The sequence below is a fragment of the Mytilus edulis genome, chromosome 5 (assembly GCF_963676685.1).
Source record: "Mytilus edulis chromosome 5, xbMytEdul2.2, whole genome shotgun sequence".
NCBI lineage: Eukaryota > Metazoa > Mollusca > Bivalvia > Mytilida > Mytilidae > Mytilus > Mytilus edulis.
The window spans coordinates 95,547,099-95,567,083 of NC_092348.1; the positions used below are offsets into that span (position 1 = coordinate 95,547,099).

Genomic DNA, 19,985 nt, shown 5'->3' on the forward strand with positions numbered 1-19,985 from the left:
GGGGTAGACTAGCAGTTCACATTAATCCTCAAACTAACCTTAATGTGACAGTTAATTCAAATGGTGATCAGCCACCTTCCTACATATTTAGTGCTCCTACTGTATAGGGGTTGATCATCTATCAAGACCTTATTTTTTGACAAGATTTGTGAAGTAAATTAAATGCATGTACAACATGTACTTTTAATGCTCTTTTTAAAAAATCAAAATATAGGTGTTAGTTGCTTATTATTATTATACACAATACTATACGTAAACCAACTTCTATTTGTGAGCAATTTATTCCTTGTGACTTTTGCAATTAGAATATAAACACAAATGTTAATGTCAAGCTTGGATCTTCTCTTATGTGAAAACGGGATAAATTTTAAAAATGAAGAATATAGATAACCACAAAAATGGTTGAAGGAAAATATTTTCAAAAAATAAGTTTGTTTACAGTACTCCTAATTTTGATTTCTGTGTTATTTTTATATGGTTTCATAATATATCTGCTTTATATTGTTACATGTCTTTTATTATGTTTTGTTTTATTTTGTTTACAGTACAATGTTTAATATTTAAACCATTTTGCTTTTAACTGTACTGTCCTATTAAATATGTTTTTGAAATTTTCAAGACAATTGTAAGATGTTAAAAGAAATGATTGAGTAGTTATTACTCATTTAGCATTTTGGGTCTTTTATCTTGAAAACTGTTTACATAAATAGGCAAAATAAATGATATTTGGTCCTACTATTGGTAAGTGATTCTGGTTTGTTTGGATATCTATTTAATTTTGCAAATGTTATCATTGATTTAAGATAATTATGTAATAGAGAAGTTTTTATGCCCCACCTACGATAGTAGAGGGGCATTATGTTTTCTGGTCTGTGCGTCCGTCCGTCTGTCCGTTCGTTCGTTCGTCCGTCTGTCCCGCTTCAGGTTAAAGTTTTTGGTTAAGGTAGTTTTTGATGAAGCTGAAGTCCAATCAACTTGAAACTTAGTACATATGTTCCTTATGATATGATCTTTCTTATTTTAAAGACAAATTAAACTTTTGACCCCTATTTCACGGTCCACTGAACATAGAAAATGAAAGTGTGAGTTTCAGGTTAAAGTTTTTGGTCAAGGTAGTTTTTGATGAAGTTGAAGTCCAATCAACTTGAAACTTAGTACAAATGTTCCCTATGATACGATCTTTTTAATTTTAATGCCTAATTATATTTTTTACCCATTTTCACGGTCCATTGAACATGGAAAATGATAGTGGGAGTGGGGCATCCGTGTACTTTGGACACATTCTTGTTTCTGGTCTAATTTAATTATAATTGTTACATGTATATAATTGTGTTGTTGATGATATATATCTGTACTTACATTTCTTTCATGTGATATAGTTTGGTGATAATAAAAGGCATTATTGTCATTTTGAAATCTTTTAATATAAGATGATATTATATCTATTTGATTTTACACTATATTTTTTATCTAGAAATTTCTAACTATAGAATATGTACATGATAAAGTCATTCAAATTCAATAATTTAATTTTATGTTTTTGTTTAATATTTATATTTTGATATGAATAAAAGAGATAGGAAAGTCTTTGTAATATTGAAAAAGAAAATTGTTAAAAAGCAAAAAAAATTGCTAGGGCTGAATTGCATGATATTCAATGGAACAAGGAAAACCTCTATTGATTGGTTTACAAACTAGCTATAATGATATTTTTTTTTTATAAAAATCATTAACTGTTTTTCATATTCATTAAAACCATTTTATATCCTTTACTGATATTTGTATTAAAATTGGTTTCAAACCTTTGTTGTAATTAATGAACCCTCCCCTGGCCATGATAAATGATATTTAATTGGGAGTAGCACCCAAAATTGCATATAAAAACAATAATAAACAAATATGACAGACAGCAAAACAACACACTAACTGAATAACAGGCTTCCAACTAAGGACAGACACATACAAAATGTGTCAAACAAGTTTACAGGTGCCCAAACATCCCTTAACCCTATGCTTGGTATATGTGATTGATATTTGTGATGACTGGTTTGTTGGTCTTTGTTTTGTCTGTGTGTCTACCTATCTTTGTGATGAATGGTTTTCTGGTCTTTGTTTTGTCTGTGTGTCTACCTATCTTTGTGATGAATGGTTTGTTGGTCTTTGTTTTGTCTGTGTTTCTACCTATCTTTGTGATGAATGGTTGGTTGGTCTTTGTTTTGTCTGTGTGTCTACATATCTTTGTGATGAATGGTTTGCTGGTCTTTGTTTTGTCTGTGTGTCTACCTATCTTTGTGATGAATGGTTTGTTGGTCTTTGTTTTGTCTGTGTGTCTACCTATCTTTGTGATGAATGGTTTTCTGGTCTTTATTTTGTCTGTGTTTCTACCTATCTTTGTGATGAATGGTTGGTTGGTCTTTGTTTTGTCTGTGTCTACCTTTCTTTGTGATGAATGGTTTGCTAGTCTTTGTTTTGTCTGTGTGTCTATAGATCTTTGTGATGAATAGTTTTCTGGTCTTTGTTTTTTCAATGTGTCTACCTATCTTTGTGATGAATGGTTTTTTGGTCTTTGTTTTGTCTGTGTCTACCTATCTTTGTGATGAATGGTTTTCTGGTCTTTGTTTTGTCTGTGTTTCTACCTATCTTTGTGATGAATGGTTTTCTGGTCTATGTTTTGTCTGTGTCTATTTACCTATCTTTGTGATGAATGGTTTTCTGGTCTTTGTTTTGTCTGTGTCTACCTATCTTTGTGATGAATGGTTTGCTGGTCTTTGTTTTGTCTGTGTGTTTACCTATCTTTGTGATGAATGGTTTATTGGTCTTTGTTTTGTCTGTGTGTCTACATATCTTTGTGATGCATGGTTTTCTGGTCTTTGTTTTGTCTGTGTGTCTACCTATCTTTGTGATGAATGGTTGGTTGGTCTTTGTTTTGTCTGTGTCTACCTTTCTTTGTGATGAATGGTTGGCTAGTCTTTGTTTTGTCTGTGTGTCTACAGATCTTTGTGATGAATGGTTTTCTGGTCTTTGTTTTGTCTGTGTGTCTACCTATCTTTGTGATGAATGGTTTGTTGGTCTTTGTTTTGTCTGTGTTTCTACCTATCTTTGTGATGAATGGTTTGTTGGTCTTTGTTTTGTCTGTGTGTCTACCTATCTTTGTGATGAATGGTTTTCTGGTCTTTGTTTTGTCTGTGTGTCTACCTATCTTTGTGATGAATGGTTTGTTGGTCTTTGTTTTGTCTGTGTTTCTACCTATCTTTGTGATGAATGGTTTGTTGGTCTTTGTTTTGTCTGTGAGTCTACCTATCTTTGTGATGAATGGTTTGTTGGTCTTTGTTTTGTCTGTGAGTCTACCTATCTTTGTGATGAATGGTTTGCTGGTCTTTGTTTTGTCTGTGTCTACCTATCTTTGTGATGAATGGTTTTTTATTGGTCTTTGTTTTGTCTGTGTGTCTACCTGTCTTTGTGATGAATGGTTTGTTGGTCTTTGTTTTGTCTGTGTGTCTATAGATCTATATGATGAATAGTTTTCTGGTCTTAGTTTTGTCTGTGTGTCTACAGATCTTTGTGATGAATAGTTTTCTGGTCTTAGTTTTGTCTGTGTGTCTACCTATCTTTATGATGAATAGTTTTCTGGTCTTAGTTTTGTCTGTGTGTCTACAGATCTTTGTGATGAATGGTTTGTTGGTCTTTGTTTTGTCTGTGTGTCTACCTATCTTTGTGATGAATGGTTGGTTGGTCTTAGTTTTGTCTGTGTGTCTACATATCTTTGTGATGAATGGTTTGTTGGTCTTTGTTTTGTCTGTGTGTCTACATATCTTTGTGATGAATGGTTGGTTGGTCTTTGTTTTGTCTGTGTTTCTACCTATCTTTGTGATGAATGGTTGGTTGGTCTTTGTTTTGTCTGTGAGTCTACCTATCTTTGTGATGAATGGTTTGTTGGTCTTTGTTTTGTCTGTGTGTCTACCTATCTTTGTGATGAATGGTTTGTTGGTCTTTGTTTTGTCTGTGTGTCTATAGATCTATATGATGAATAGTTTTCTGGTCTTAGTTTTGTCTGTGTGTCTACAGATCTTTGTGATGAATAGTTTTCTGGTCTTAGTTTTGTCTGTGTGTCTACCTATCTTTATGATGAATAGTTTTCTGGTCTTAGTTTTGTCTGTGTGTCTACAGATCTTTGTGATGAATGGTTTGTTGGTCTTTGTTTTGTCTGTGTGTCTACAGATCTTTGTGATGAATAGTTTTCTGGTCTTAGTTTTGTCTGTGTGTCTACCTATCTTTATGATGAATGGTTTTCTGGTCTTTGTTTTGTCTGTGTGTCTACAGATCTTTGTGATGAATGGTTTTCTGGTCTTTGTTTTGTCTGTGTTTACCTATCTTTGTGATGAATGGTTTGTTGGTCTTTATTTTGTCTGTGTGTCTACCTATCTTTGTGATGAATGGTTTGTTAGTCTTTGTTTTGTCTGTGTGTCTACAGATCTTTGTGATGAATGGTTTGTTGGTCTTTGTTTTGTCTGTGTGTCTACAGATCTTTGTGATGAATGGTTTTCTGGTCTTTGTTTTGTCTGTGTGTCTACATATCTTTGTGATGAATGGTTTTCTGGTCTTTATTTTGTCTGTGTGTCTACCTATCTTTGTGATGAATGGTTTTCTGGTCTTTGTTTTGTCTGTGTGTCTACCTTTCTTTGTGATGAATGGTTTTCTGGTCTTTGTTTTTTCAATCTGTCTACCTATCTTTGTGATGAATGGTTTTCTGATCTTTGTTTTGTCTGTGTTTACCTATCTTTGTGATGAATGGTTTGCTGGCCTTTGTTTTGTCTGTGTTTCTACCTATCTTTGTGATGAATGGTTTGCTGATCTTTGTTTTGTCTGTGTTGCTACCTATCTTTGTGATGAATGGTTTTCTGGTCTATGTTTTGTCTGTGTCTACCTATCTTTGTGATGAATGGTTGGTTGGTCTTTGTTTTGTCTGTGTCTACCTATCTTAGTGATGAATGGTTTGTTGGTCTTTGTTTTGTCTGTGTGTGTACCTATCTTTATGATGAATGGTTTTCTGGTCTTTGTTTTGTCTGTGTGTCTACCTTTCTTTGTGATGAATGGTTTTCTGGTCTTTGTTTTTTCAATGTGTCTACCTATCTTTGTGATGACTGGTTTGTTGGTCTTTGTTTTGTCTGTGTGTCTACCTATCTTTGTGATGTATGGTTTGCTGGTCTTTGTTTTGTCTGTGAGTCTACCTATCTTTGTGATGAATGGTTTGTTGGTCTTTGTTTTGTCTGTGTGTCTACCTATCTTTGTGATGAATGGTTTGTTGGTCTTTGTTTTGTCTGTGTGTCTATAGATCTATATGATGAATAGTTTTCTGGTCTTAGTTTTGTCTGTGTGTCTACAGATCTTTGTGATGAATAGTTTTCTGGTCTTAGTTTTGTCTGTGTGTCTACCTATCTTTATGATGAATAGTTTTCTGGTCTTAGTTTTGTCTGTGTGTCTACAGATCTTTGTGATGAATGGTTTGTTGGTCTTTGTTTTGTCTGTGTGTCTACAGATCTTTGTGATGAATAGTTTTCTGGTCTTAGTTTTGTCTGTGTGTCTACCTATCTTTATGATGAATGGTTTTCTGGTCTTTGTTTTGTCTGTGTGTCTACAGATCTTTGTGATGAATGGTTTTCTGGTCTTTGTTTTGTCTGTGTTTACCTATCTTTGTGATGAATGGTTTGTTGGTCTTTATTTTGTCTGTGTGTCTACCTATCTTTGTGATGAATGGTTTGTTAGTCTTTGTTTTGTCTGTGTGTCTACAGATCTTTGTGATGAATGGTTTGTTGGTCTTTGTTTTGTCTGTGTGTCTACAGATCTTTGTGATGAATGGTTTTCTGGTCTTTGTTTTGTCTGTGTGTCTACATATCTTTGTGATGAATGGTTTTCTGGTCTTTATTTTGTCTGTGTGTCTACCTATCTTTGTGATGAATGGTTTTCTGGTCTTTGTTTTGTCTGTGTGTCTACCTTTCTTTGTGATGAATGGTTTTCTGGTCTTTGTTTTTTCAATCTGTCTACCTATCTTTGTGATGAATGGTTTTCTGATCTTTGTTTTGTCTGTGTTTACCTATCTTTGTGATGAATGGTTTGCTGGCCTTTGTTTTGTCTGTGTTTCTACCTATCTTTGTGATGAATGGTTTGCTGATCTTTGTTTTGTCTGTGTTGCTACCTATCTTTGTGATGAATGGTTTTCTGGTCTATGTTTTGTCTGTGTCTACCTATCTTTGTGATGAATGGTTGGTTGGTCTTTGTTTTGTCTGTGTCTACCTATCTTAGTGATGAATGGTTTGTTGGTCTTTGTTTTGTCTGTGTGTGTACCTATCTTTATGATGAATGGTTTTCTGGTCTTTGTTTTGTCTGTGTGTCTACCTTTCTTTGTGATGAATGGTTTTCTGGTCTTTGTTTTTTCAATGTGTCTACCTATCTTTGTGATGACTGGTTTGTTGGTCTTTGTTTTGTCTGTGTGTCTACCTATCTTTGTGATGTATGGTTTGCTGGTCTTTGTTTTGTCTGTGTTTACCTATCTTTGTGATGAATGGTTGGCAAGTCTTTGTTTTGTCTGTGTGTCTACCTATCTTTGTGATGAATGATTGGTTGGTCTTTGTTTTGTCTGTGTGTCTACAGATCTTTGTGATGAATGGTTTTCTGGTCTTTATTTTGTCTGTGTGTCTACCTATCTTTGTGATGAATGGTTTGCTGGTCTTTGTTTTGTCTGTGTGTCTACCTATCTTTGTGATGAATGGTTTTCTGGTCTTTGTTTTGTCTGTGTGTCTACCTTTCTTTGTGATGAATGGTTTTCTGGTCTTTATTTTGTCTGTGTTTCTACCTATCTTTGTGATGAATGGTTGGTTGGTCTTTGTTTTGTCTGTGTCTACCTTTCTTTGTGATGAATGGTTTGCTGGTCTTTGTTTTGTCTGTGTGTCTACAGATCTTTGTGATGAATGGTTTTCTGGTCTTTGTTTTGTCTGTGTCTACCTATCTTTGTGATGAATGGTTTGCTGGTCTTTGTTTTGTCTGTGTGTCTACCTATCTTTGTGATGAATGGTTTGTTGGTCTTTGTTTTGTCTGTGTGTCTACCTATCTTTGTGATGAATGGTTGGTTGGTCTTTGTTTTGTCTGTGTCTACCTATCTTTGTGATGAATGGTTGGTTGGTCTTTGTTTTGTCTGTGTGTACCTATCTTTGTGATGAATGGTTGGCAAGTCTTTGTTTTGTCTGTGTGTCTACCTATCTTTGTGATGAATGATTGGTTGGTCTTTGTTTTGTCTGTGTGTCTACAGATCTTTGTGATGAATGGTTTTCTGGTCTTTATTTTGTCTGTGTGTCTACCTATCTTTGTGATGAATGGTTTGCTGGTCTTTGTTTTGTCTGTGTGTCTACCTATCTTTGTGATGAATGGTTTTCTGGTCTTTGTTTTGTCTGTGTGTCTACATATCTTTGTGATGAATGGTTTGCTGGTCTTTGTTTTGTCTGTGTGTCTACCTATCTTTGTGATGAATGGTTTTCTGGTCTTTGTTTTGTCTGTGTCTACCTTTCTTTGTGATGAATGGTTTGCTGGTCTTTGTTTTGTCTGTGTGTCTACAGATCTTTGTGATGAATGGTTTTCTGGTCTTTGTTTTGTCTGTGTCTACCTATCTTTGTGATGAATGGTTTGCTGGTCTTTGTTTTGTCTGTGTGTCTACCTATCTTTGTGATGAATGGTTTTCTGGTCTTTGTTTTGTCTGTGTGTCTACCTTTCTTTGTGATGAATGGTTTTCTGGTCTTTATTTTGTCTGTGTTTCTACCTATCTTTGTGATGAATGGTTGGTTGGTCTTTGTTTTGTCTGTGTCTACCTTTCTTTGTGATGAATGGTTTGCTGGTCTTTATTTTGTCTGTGTGTCTACCTATCTTTGTGATGAATGTTATGTTGGTCTTTGTTTTGTCTGTGTTGCTACCTATCTTTGTGATGAATGGTTTGTTGGTCTTTGTTTTGTCTGTGTGTCTACAGATCTTTGTGATGAATGGTTTTCTGGTCTTTGTTTTGTCTGTGTCTACCTATCTTTGTGATGAATGGTTTGCTGGCCTTTGTTTTGTCTGTGTTTCTACCTATCTTTGTGATGAATGGTTTTCTGGTCTTTGTTTTGTCTGTGTGTCTACCTATCTTTGTGATGAATGGTTTTCTGGTCTTTGTTTTGTCTGTGTGTCTACATATCTTTGTGATGAATGGTTTGCTGGTCTTTGTTTTGTCTGTGTGTCTACCTATCTTTGTGATGAATGGTTTTCTGGTCTTTGTTTTGTCTGTGTCTACCTATCTTTGTGATGAATGGTTTGTTGGTCTTTGTTTTGTCTGTGTGTCTACCTATCTTTGTGATGAATGGTTTTCTGGTCTTTGTTTTGTCTGTGTGTCTACATATCTTTGTGATGAATGGTTTTCTGGTCTTTGTTTTGTCTGTGTGTCTACATATCTTTGTGATGAATGGTTTTCTGGTCTTTGTTTTGTCTGTGTGTCTACATATCTTTGTGATGAATGGTTTTCTGGCCTTTGTTTTGTCTGTGTGTCTACCTATCTTTGTGATGAATGGTTTTCTGGTCTTTGTTTTGTCTGTGTGTCTACCTATCTTTGTGATGAATGGTTTTCTGGTCTTTGTTTTGTCTGTGTGTCTACATATCTTTGTGATAAATGGTTTGCTGGTCTTTGTTTTGTCTGTGTGTCTACCTATCTTTGTGATGAATGGTTTTCTGGTCTTTGTTTTGTCTGTGTCTACCTATCTTTGTGATGAATGGTTTGCTGGTCTTTGTTTTGTCTGTGTGTCTACCTATCTTTGTGATGAATGGTTTTCTGGTCTTTGTTTTGTCTGTGTGTCTACAGATCTTTGTGATGAATGGTTTTCTGGTCTTTGTTTTGTCTGTGTTTACCTATCTTTGTGATGAATGGTTGGTTGGTCTTTGTTTTGTCTGTGTGTCTACCTATCTTTGTGATGAATGGTTTTCTGGTCTTTGTTTTGTCTGTGTGTCTACCTATCTTTGTGATGAATGGTTTTGTCTGTGTGTCTACCTATCTTTGTGATGAATGGTTTTCTGGTCTTTGTTTTGTCTGTGTGTCTACATATCTTTGTGATGAATGGTTTGCTGGTCTTTGTTTTGTCTGTGTGTTTACCTATCTTTGTGATGAATGGTTTGTTGGTCTTTGTTTTGTCTGTGTGTCTACATATCTTTGTGATGAATGGTTTGCTGGTCTTTGTTTTGTCTGTGTGTCTACCTATCTTTGTGATGAATGGTTTTCTGGTCTTTGTTTTGTCTGTGTGTCTACCTATCTTTGTGATGAATGGTTTTCTGGTCTTTGTTTTGTCTGTGTGTCTACATATCTTTGTGATGAATGGTTTGCTGGTCTTTGTTTTGTCTGTGTGTCTACCTATCTTTGTGATGAATGGTTTGCTGGTCTTTGTTTTGTCTGTGTGTCTACCTATCTATATGATGAATGGTTTGTTGGTCTTTGTTTTATCTGTGTGTCTACTTATCTTTGTGATGAATGGTTGGCTGGTCTTTGTTTTGTCTGTGTGTCTACCTATCTTTGTGATGAATGGTTGGCAGGTCTTTATTTTGTCTGTGTCTACCTATCTTTGTGATGAATGGTTTGCTGGTCTTTGTTTTGTCTGTGTCTACCTATCTTTGTGATGAATGGTTTTCTGGTCTTTGTTTTGTCTGTGTCTACCTATCTTTGTGAAGAATGGTTTTCTGGTCTTTGTTTTGTCTGTGTGTCTACATATCTTTGTGATGAATGGTTTGCTGGTCTTTGTTTTGTCTGTGTGTCTACCTATCTTTGTGATGAATGGTTGGCTAGTCTTTGTTTTGTCTGTGTGTCTACTTATCTTTGTGATGAATGGTTGGCTAGTCTTTGTTTTGTCTGTGTTTCTACAGATCTTTGTGATGAATGGTTTGCTGGTCTTTGTTTTGTCTGTGTGTCTACCTATCTTTGTGATGAATGATTGGTTGGTCTTTGTTTTGTCTGTGTGTCTACCTATCTTTGTGATGAATGGTTTTCTGGTCTTTGTTTTGTCTGTGTGTCTACATATCTTTGTGATGAATGGTTTGCTGGTCTTTGTTTTGTCTGTGTGTCTACCTATCTTTGTGATGAATGGTTGGCTAGTCTTTGTTTTGTCTGTGTGTCTACATATCTTTGTGATGAATGGTTTGCTGGTCTTTGTTTTGTCTGTGTGTCTACCTATCTTTGTGATGAATGATTGGTTGGTCTTTGTTTTGTCTGTGTGTCTACCTATCTTTGTGATGAATGGTTTGTTGGTCTTTGTTTTGTCTGTGTGTCTACCTATCTTTGTGATGAATGGTTTGCTGATCTTTATTTTGTCTGTGTGTGTACCTATCTTTGTGATGAATGGTTTGCTGATCTTTATTTTGTCTGTGTGTGTACCTATCTTTGTGATGAATGGTTTGTTGGTCTTTGTTTTGTCTGTGTGTCTACCTATCTTTGTGATGAATGGTTGGTTGGTCTTTGTTTTGTCTGTGTGTCTACCTATCTTTGTGATGAATGGTTGGTTGGTCTTTGTTTTGTCTGTGTGTCTACATATCTTTGTGATGAATGGTTGGTTGGTCTTTGTTTTGTCTGTGTGTCTACCTATCTTTGTGATGAATGGTTTGTTGGTCTTTGTTTTGTCTGTGTGTCTACCTATCTTTGTGATGAATGGTTGGTTGGTCTTTGTTTTGTCTGTGTGTCTACATATCTTTGTGATGAATAGTTTTCTGGTCTTTGTTTTGTCTGTGTTTCTACCTATCTTTGTGATGAATGGTTTGCTGGTCTTTGTTTTGTCTGTGAGTCTACCTATCTTTGTGATGAATGGTTTGTTGGTCTTTGTTTTGTCTGTGTGTCTACCTATCTTTGTGATGAATGGTTTGTTGGTCTTTGTTTTGTCTGTGTGTCTACCTATCTTTGTGATGAATGGTTTGCTGGTCTTTGTTTTGTCTGTGAGTCTACCTATCTTTGTGATGAATGGTTTTTTATTGGTCTTTGTTTTGTCTGTGTGTCTACCTATCTTTGTGATGAATGGTTTGTTGGTCTTTGTTTTGTCTGTGTTTCTACCTATCTTTGTGATGAATGGTTTGTTGGTCTTTGTTTTGTCTGTGTCTACCTATCTTTGTGATGAATGGTTTGTTGGTCTTTGTTTTGTCTGTGTTTCTACCTATCTTTGTGATGAATGGTTTTCTGGTCGTCTTTGTTTTGTCTGTGTCTACCTATCTTTGTGATGAATGGTTTTCTGATCTTTGTTTTGTCTGTGTTTACCTATCTTTGTGATGTATGGTTTTCTGGTCTTTGTTTTGTCTGTGTGTCTACCTATCTTTGTGATGAATGGTTGGTTGGTCTTTGTTTTGTCTGTGTTTCTACCTATCTTTGTGATGAATGGTTTTCTGGTCTTTGTTTTGTCTGTGTGTCTACATATCTTTGTGATGAATGGTTGGTTGGTCTTTGTTTTGTCTATATGTCTACCTATCTTTGTGATGAATGGTTGGTTGGTCTTTGTTTTGTCTGTGTTTCTACCTATCTTTGTGATGAATGGTTTTCTGGTCTTTGTTTTGTCTGTGTGTCTACATATCTTTGTGATGAATGGTTTGTTGGTCTTTGTTTTGTCTGTGTGTCTACCTATCTTTGTGATGAATGGTTTTCTGGTCTTTGTTTTGTCTGTGTCTACCTATCTTTGTGATGAATGGTTGGTTGGTCTTTGTTTTGTCTGTGTTTCTACCTATCTTTGTGATGAATGGTTGGTTGGTCTTTGTTTTGTCTGTGTCTACCTTTCTTTGTGATGAATGGTTTTCTGGTCTTTGTTTGTTCAATGTGTCTACCTATCTTTGTGATGAATGGTTTTCTGGTCTTTGTTTTGTCTGTGTCTACCTATCTTTGTGATGAATGGTTTGCTGGTCTTTGTTTTGTCTGTGTGTCTACATATCTTTGTGATGAATGGTTGGTTGGTCTTTGTTTTGTCTATATGTCTACCTATCTTTGTGATGAATGGTTTGCTGGTCTTTGTTTTGTCTGTGTGTCTACCTATCTGTGTGATGAATGGTTTTCTGGTCTTTGTTTTGTCTGTGAGTCTACCTATCTTTGTGATGAATGGTTGGTTGGTCTTTGTTTTGTCTGTGTCTACCTTTCTTTGTGATGAATGGTTTTCTGGTCTTTGTTTGTTCAATGTGTCTACCTATCTTTGTGATGAATGGTTTTCTGGTCTTTGTTTTGTCTGTGTCTACCTATCTTTGTGATGAATGGTTTGCTGGTCTTTGTTTTGTCTGTGAGTTTACCTATCTTTGTGATGAATGGTTTGCTGGTCTTTGTTTTGTCTGTGAGTCTACATATCTTTGTGATGAATGGTTGGTTGGTCTTTGTTTTGTCTGTGTGTCTACATATCTTTGTGATGAATGGTTTTCTGGTCTTTGTTTTGTCTGTGAGTCTACCTATCTTTATAATGAATGGTTTTCTGGTCTTTGTTTTGTCTGTGTCTACCTATCTTTGTGATGAATGGTTGGTTGGTATTTGTTTTGTCTGTGTTTACCTATCTTTGTGATGAATGGTTTGTTGGTCTTTGTTTTGTCTGTGTGTCTACCTATCTTTGTGATGAATGGTTTTCTGGTCTTTGTTTTGTCTGTGTGTCTACCTATCTTTGTGATGAATGGTTTGTTGGTCTTTGTTTTGTCTGTGTGTCTACCTATCTTTATAATGAATGGTTTTCTCGTCTATGTTTTGTCTATGTCTACCTATCTTTGTGATGAATGGTTGGTTGGTCTTTGTTTTGTCTGTGTTTACCTATCTTTGTGATGAATGGTTGGTTGGTCTTTGTTTTGTCTGTGTGTACCTATCTTTGTGATGAATGGTTTTCTGGTCTTTGTTTTGTCTGTGTGTCTACTTATCTTTGTGATGAATGGTTGGTTGGTCTTTGTTTTGTCTGTGTGTCTACCTATCTTTGTGATGAATGTTTTGTTGGTCTTTGTTTTGTCTGTGTGTACCTATCTTTGTGATGAATGGTTTGTTGGTCTTTGTTTTGACTGTGTGTCTACCTATCTTTGTGATGAATGGTTTTCTGGTCTTTGTTTTGTCTGTGTTTACCTATCTTTATGATGAATGGTTTTCTGTCTTTGTTTTGTCTGTGTGTCTACCTATCTTTGTGATGAATGGTTTGTTGGTCTTTGTTTTGTCTGTGTGTCTACCTATCTTTGTGATGAATAGTTTTCTGGTCTTTGTTTTGTCTGTGTCTACCTATCTTTGTGATGAATGGTTTGCTGGCCTTTGTTTTGTCTGTGTTTCTACCGATTTTTGTGATGAATGATTTGTCGGTCTTTATTTTGTCTGTGTCTGCATACGACACATTTAAGACCATTATATAATTTATCACTAAGATCCGTAGACATAACAAAACACAGACCAAATATACCATGTATCACATAGATTCGTAAATATCTAGAAAATACAAACACTTTTTGCTGGTGTTTGTATTTTTTAGATATCTACTGATATGGTATATTTAACCTGTTTTTTTTATGTCTACGGATCTTTAAGATAAATAATATAATGGTCTTAGTTTTCTCGTATATCTACATATTTTAACGCTAAAATGAAGAGAAAGCATAATTAATCCTTAAAACAAATTACCAAAAGCCTGTCAACAACCCATGCTTCCGATGCAAGCCATCATCATTTATTTTGCCATATATAGTTGTATGGTTTTATATATAGGAGTGGCGTGAATCTTATTAGATACTTAAGAATTACCGAGAACTCTTATGTGTGGAGAGTTGTCTTATTTGCACACATACCATAGCATCCCACATGTGTATATCTAATTAGTTCTTTCCTCTATTAAACATTTGACGTTTCTACCCTACAAGTATTCAATAAAATCTGTAATGTCTTATCGTTTGTTGTCCGTATAATAATGAAACTGCCTTTTAAATTGTATGGACGAATATTGTGATTATAATTGTATAAAGTTCAAGATTGCATGTAAGTTACGGTCGCCAACATAGTTTTGTTAACTGTTATGGAATATCTGATTTAAAGATGACATTAGTTTAATAACAAAATTACAAAACACAAAAGAAAACTCAAAATGGAAAGTCCAATAGCAAATTGCATAATCGATTTAATTTCAGAGACAATTTGAGATTTGAAATTTTGTTGAGAAGTTCTTAAAATTTGTTTTTTTTTTAATACTAGAACATTCGTTTTGATAAAGTTTCAGCAGGAATCCATATAGCTTATAATTAAGAAATTCAGTACATAACTAATAAGAAATGTATTCAAGGTTAACGCTTTTGCTTTAGTATGGCTTATAGAATTGTTAATTTCACTGGTCATAGGATCAGATGCCTTGGAAGATTTGATATTTTTGTTCTCATTGTTAATACTATTTAACGAAGCATCCTTAGTTTAAAGATCTTGTTCTTTCATTGTTATAGCAGAGAAGGTTAAAGGGTGTTACAGTCCAGATTTTAAATGTCATGACTGGTACATTATATGAATCACATAAGTTAAATGATACAGTGGGAAAGCAGAGTATCAAATCGAAGAAAAATTTCACTCAGTAAGGCGAAGACAAGAATTACCATGTTTTTTCCAAGTTGTTGAACATCAAAAAGCCGTCTTTTCTCCTTTAATATATAACTTTAAAAAAGGTTGATGAAAATCTAAGATCTTTATACCAGACTCTTAACCATCCCAAACATATCCTCTTAAAGAAAAAGATATAGACGATCAGTAGGATGTTCGACAAAATACAGGCAACAATAGTATACCGCTGTTAAAAGTCATTAATCCGGATTGCAACTACAACCAAGAGAAACACCTCAACAATAAGAGGAAAACAACGAAGCAGACACACTAAACTGCAACAAAAACAAACGCCAACATACATAGAAACGGACCATTTGATATAACTACCATATTCATGACCTGGTACAATACTTTTTAAGAAAAATAGTGGGAGAAACCTGGTATTATGGTTATCCAAAAGCCTACTTATATGACCGTGTCAAACACTGACAACACTAGAACACACAGCGCAGAGTAATGCATTAATACAAAATATATAAGTACATTACAATATGTAAACCACAGAATAACAACGAATATCTCTCATTATCGACAGAACAGGTAATCAAAAACAGTGACGTTAACATATGTGTAATGTTCTTTCCAAGCTATTCTTACCATGGACATCTTACTTTGTGAAGAACTCCAGTGTGGATACTTATATCGCATCAATACTGACCGACATGTTTAGTACCCACAAAACGCAGAACATTATCAAAGACAAAAATCTTGCAAAGTGTTTATTTCTTTCAAATATTTCGATATAATTATGTCACTCAAATGAAGGCAACAGTATACCGCTGGTCAAAAGTCATAAATCGTTTGAGAGAAAACAAATAAATAAAAAATAGAAACACATCAACTATAAGATTAAAACAACGAAACAACAGAAACACTGAAGTGCCACAAAAAAACGACAATGCAACACACACAAAAACATACATTAAGCCCCAGTCACACTGTCACGTTTCGGCTATCCCGTTTTGCTACGTTTTCAAAACGTAGCGAAACGGCAATATCCGTAGTGAATCGTATCGATCCGTACTTAAAACGGCTATATACGTAGTTATGCGTAGATTGATACGTGATCGGTGCCGTTTGTATTGGTCTGCACAATACAAACGTGACTAAAAATGAAAACGTAGTACTAACGTAGAAAAGCGCAGTAAAACGTAGAAGGAACGTAGAAATGCGTATTAGAAACGTACCTGATACGTTCTAAAACGTATTTGATTATAATCACTAGGTGTTATTACGTTTAAGTACGTATCTGCCACGTTGCATTAGGTTTTTGTACGGTATATTACGCTTCATGGTACGCATTAATAAATTTCATCACGTTATTCTAGGCATTATTACGTATCGATGCGTATTACTACGCATGATTACCTTCTTCTACGTATAATCAAACCACGTGTATCTATATTTCTCGCCATTTGCTAAAATAGTTTGTCAGTCTTACAGCAAGATGGACAGACAACGGATGGAAATGACAAATTATGGATTATTGATACACAATCATATTTTGAAATTGAGAATGTTGTTAAACAGACACAGATATAAACGAATAGATCGCAGAGTGCGCACGGTATGGGTAAGGGATTGGATAAGTAGAAGATCTCAGTTTGGTTTTTATGCACAGCTGTTGGATGAATTGAGATGTGAAGACACCGTTTCTTTCAAAAACTTTTTGAGAGTTGATCCAACCATGTTTCAGGAAATTGTTAATAGATTAACACCAAGGCTACAAAAGAAAGACACGTGGTACCGAAAGGCATTGCCAGTTGGTCTTAAAGTAGCAATAACCCTTCGATATCTAGCCACAGGAGACAGTTATCATTCACTTATGTATTTATTTAGAGTGCCGCACAACACGATATCCAATCTTGTAGTACAAGTCTGTGAAGCAATTATTTCCGAGTATGCTGAAGATGTTATCAACACACCTACGGAAGAAGCTGAATGGCTAGCCATTTTGCAAGAATTTAGTGATATGTGGCAGTTTCATCATGTGCTAGGTGCACTAGATGGGAAACACGTTGCTATCAAATGTCTGGCTGGTGGTGGTTCTAAATACTATAATTATAAAGGATTCCATTCTATAGTTCTAATGGGCTTAGTAGACGCTAATTATAAATTCAAATGGGTTAACGTTGGTGCACCAGGTGCTTGCTCTGATGCACAAATTTGGAATCAGTCAGACTTAAAAAATCATATAATTGATGAGAATATGCACATACCAAAAGCAGAGCCTCTTCCGAATGATGACAAAGACATTCCGTACTTCATCGTTGGTGACGACGCGTTCGCCCTCAGAAGTTGGCTAATGAAGCCCTTTTCTAGGAGGAACATGACCCTTCAAGAGAGAGTTTTTAACTACAGGCTATCGCGATCACGAAGAGTTGTTGAAAACGCATTTAACTTTAAAGCAAGAGCCTAACAATGTCGTATCCATTATTCTGGCCTGTGTTTGACTGCACAATATAATGAGGATAAGATATCCAGGTGATCAGAACATTTTGTTAGACAGAGAAGACGAGAACCACCATCTTTTACCTGGAGCTTGGCGAGACGAAACAAACCTGAAGGACATTGATGATGTGCAAGATCGCAACTATCCTAGCAAGGCAGCAAAACAACAAAGACTGTATCTTAAACACTATTATTCGTCACCTGCAGGAAAAGTTCCATGGCAAGAACGAATGGTTCAATAACGTTTTTTAACTGTCTTATCGTAGTATATTTGAATGATAAGTATATGATTTGTACTTTTGTTTATTTAACTTTGAATGTATCAAAAAATATTATCATGATACATGTAATTAAACTTTAAGAAATTCTTCTATCAATACCAGTTTTCTGGTCTTTTAAAAACAATGGCACGCATGGGTCAGCATACTTAGGATAAATTGAAAATTTCATTATTATAACACTAAAACAACAAGACAAATCAAAATCAAAAAAAAACTTTGGGATCCCGCTAACATATTTAACCCCGCCGCATCATGTATGCATGTGCCTGTCCCAAGTCAAGAGCCTGTAACTCAGTGGTTGTCGTTTGTTGCTGTGTTACATATTGTTTTTCGTTCATTTATTTGTACATTAATAAGGCCGTTAGTTTTTTTTTCGTTCGAATTGTTTTACATTTGTCATTTCGGGTCCTCTTATAGCTGACTATGCGGTATGGACTTTGCTCAATGTTGAAGGCCATACGATGACCCATAGTTGTTAATTTCTGTGTCATTTGGTCTCTTGTGTAGAGTTGTCACATTGGCAATTACACCACATCTTCTTTTTTTATATTAACCAACAAAATAATCACTCAAACAAAAAAACTTTTAATTTTACAGACAACTGTCATAATACATGAAATAAACAAACTGTCTACATAATAGAGTCGTCTTTTATTGTCATTCATATAAAACTTTAAAACACCTGTACGGTTCCTGGTATGAATAAGTTTATAATGAGAAAAGTGACGATGAGGGTGAATCAACGTTCATTGAATCCGATTGCATTATTACACTGGCAATACTTGATGTTGTAATATCTTGTGCGCATGTAACAGGTGGATCAGAATGTGCTCTTATAGGTTCAATGTCTGCTTGAGTTTTAGACCGGTTTTGCAGAAAGGCGACGTCCTGTCCAGGTAGCTGATATTGCTGCTGCCATGCAGGTAGGTACACTGTAAATCTAAGTGTTAATAAATAGAACACTGCTTGAACGCTTTTTTGTAACACTTTTTGAACGTGTAATGGTGTTCCAAATGTTTACACTAGTGTTCATCAATTGAATGTGTGGTGTTCAGTTTTTAATGCCTTTGTGTTTCATTTTTGAACACTTGATGTTAGAGACCTTAACATTAGTGTTCAACGATTTAACGTGTCCGAATGATCAAAATCTTAATACGTCGACGCGTTCAACAGCCATGTAACACTTTTTGAACACACTGAACATGTTCAAAACCAGAAATGTTAAGATCCAGAACACCAGATGTTAACATTCAGAACAGTTGACATAGGTGTTCAAAGTGATGGTGTTCAAATGTAGAACATGTTCTATTTTCAAGCGTGCATAATGTTCCGTAAATATTAAACTTAATTAAACTGTTATAAAAACTATATTGAATCAGGCAAAATATAACAATAAAACATATTTTAACAAGTAATTCTTTATATAATCAAATGAGCATATATGTAAGACATGTAAAAAAAGTACACAAGAATACCTTATGATATCACAAGTAACAGTCAGTGAAATCACATACATAATGTTTTTAAATTGACTTCATATCACAAATAAGTATTTACCCCTACATGAAAAGATAGTTGCTACATCATGTGTATCCTAACCGAAAAAGCATGTCAAAGTGATAAGTAGACAGTTTATGATAAAGATATTTGTCACAATGAAAGTTTAAAAGTTTGCAAATTCCAAGAGTTCTTTTACGATCACATACAATGAACGCTCCACTTTTCAGTGCATCTTCACTTAAGGCTGTCAACTAAGTGGCATTTTATGTGTTGTTATCAACTTCCAAATGTCAAAGTCATCCACAACAAGTAATGTCTATGAGCCTATATATCCTGCAAAATAAAAATTTAAAATTAATAGAAGAGAGTTTTTTTTTATAAAACATCAAATTATGCAATGATTGTTATGCTTTAATTTCGATATATACTAGAGTACAAATTGATATTCTATGGCACTGAAATGCAAGTTTTGACATTATAAATTACAAAAGTCGATTTCTTGACCTAAGGTATACAGATATAGAAATGATACACCCACATAAGCTATTAATAAACATATATTGTCATACCTTTTTTGATATCTTTTTTTTCCAACACTTTATAGCATGCAGAAATGACCTTCGTGTGATTATTGGCTACCGGTTCCTAATTCAAACATTTCAATCTAACGATTCCTGCAAATAAAAAAAAACGAATGCATTTTCTAAGTCAACTGAAATGGTGTTCCAAATGTTTACACTAGTGTTCATCAACTGAATGTGTGGTGTTCAGTTTTTAATGCCTTTGTGTTTCACTTTTGAACACTTGATGTTAGAGTTATTTAACACTTAGTGTTCATCAATTTAATGGGCGGTGTTCAGTTTTAATGCCTTTGTGTTTCATTTTTGAACACTTGATGTTAGAGTTATTTAACACTTAGTGTTCATTATTTGAATATGCGATCTTCAGCTAATATACATGGATAACTTGGCAACAATAATCATTTATTCTGTATAACAGACAGACGATCACAGACTGGTTATTCATCAGTTTAGGAAATCATTTGTTATGAACGTTATGAATCCTGTTCTTTAATTCGTCTTTTATTTTGTTGAATATTTGGATATAACAGTTATGAATATTTGACAAATATATATCTGACA

At 34.8% G+C, this 19,985-nt stretch overlaps 1 protein-coding gene across 1 annotated transcript; it reads left to right on the plus strand.

Annotated features, from left to right (window-relative positions):
* Window positions 1–16,757: 16,757 nt before the first annotated feature.
* LOC139525326 (uncharacterized) lies at window positions 16,758–17,843 on the plus strand. Its single transcript, XM_071320531.1, has 2 exons — window positions 16,758–17,018; window positions 17,104–17,843. The coding sequence occupies exons 1-2, from the start codon at window positions 16,821–16,823 to the stop codon at window positions 17,302–17,304; spliced, it is 399 nt and encodes a 132-aa protein (XP_071176632.1). The 5' UTR covers window positions 16,758–16,820; the 3' UTR covers window positions 17,305–17,843.
* The last annotated feature ends 2,142 nt before the right edge of the window (window positions 17,844–19,985 follow it).

Coding starts and splice junctions, on each gene's coding strand:
- LOC139525326 (XM_071320531.1), top strand. CDS start 16,821: ATGCACATACCAAAAGCAGAGCCTCTTCCGAATGATGACAAAGACATT. Junction 17,019..17,103: donor AAAACGCATTTAACTTTAAA/GCAAGAGCCTAA, acceptor CCAGGTGATCAG/AACATTTTGTTAGACAGAGA.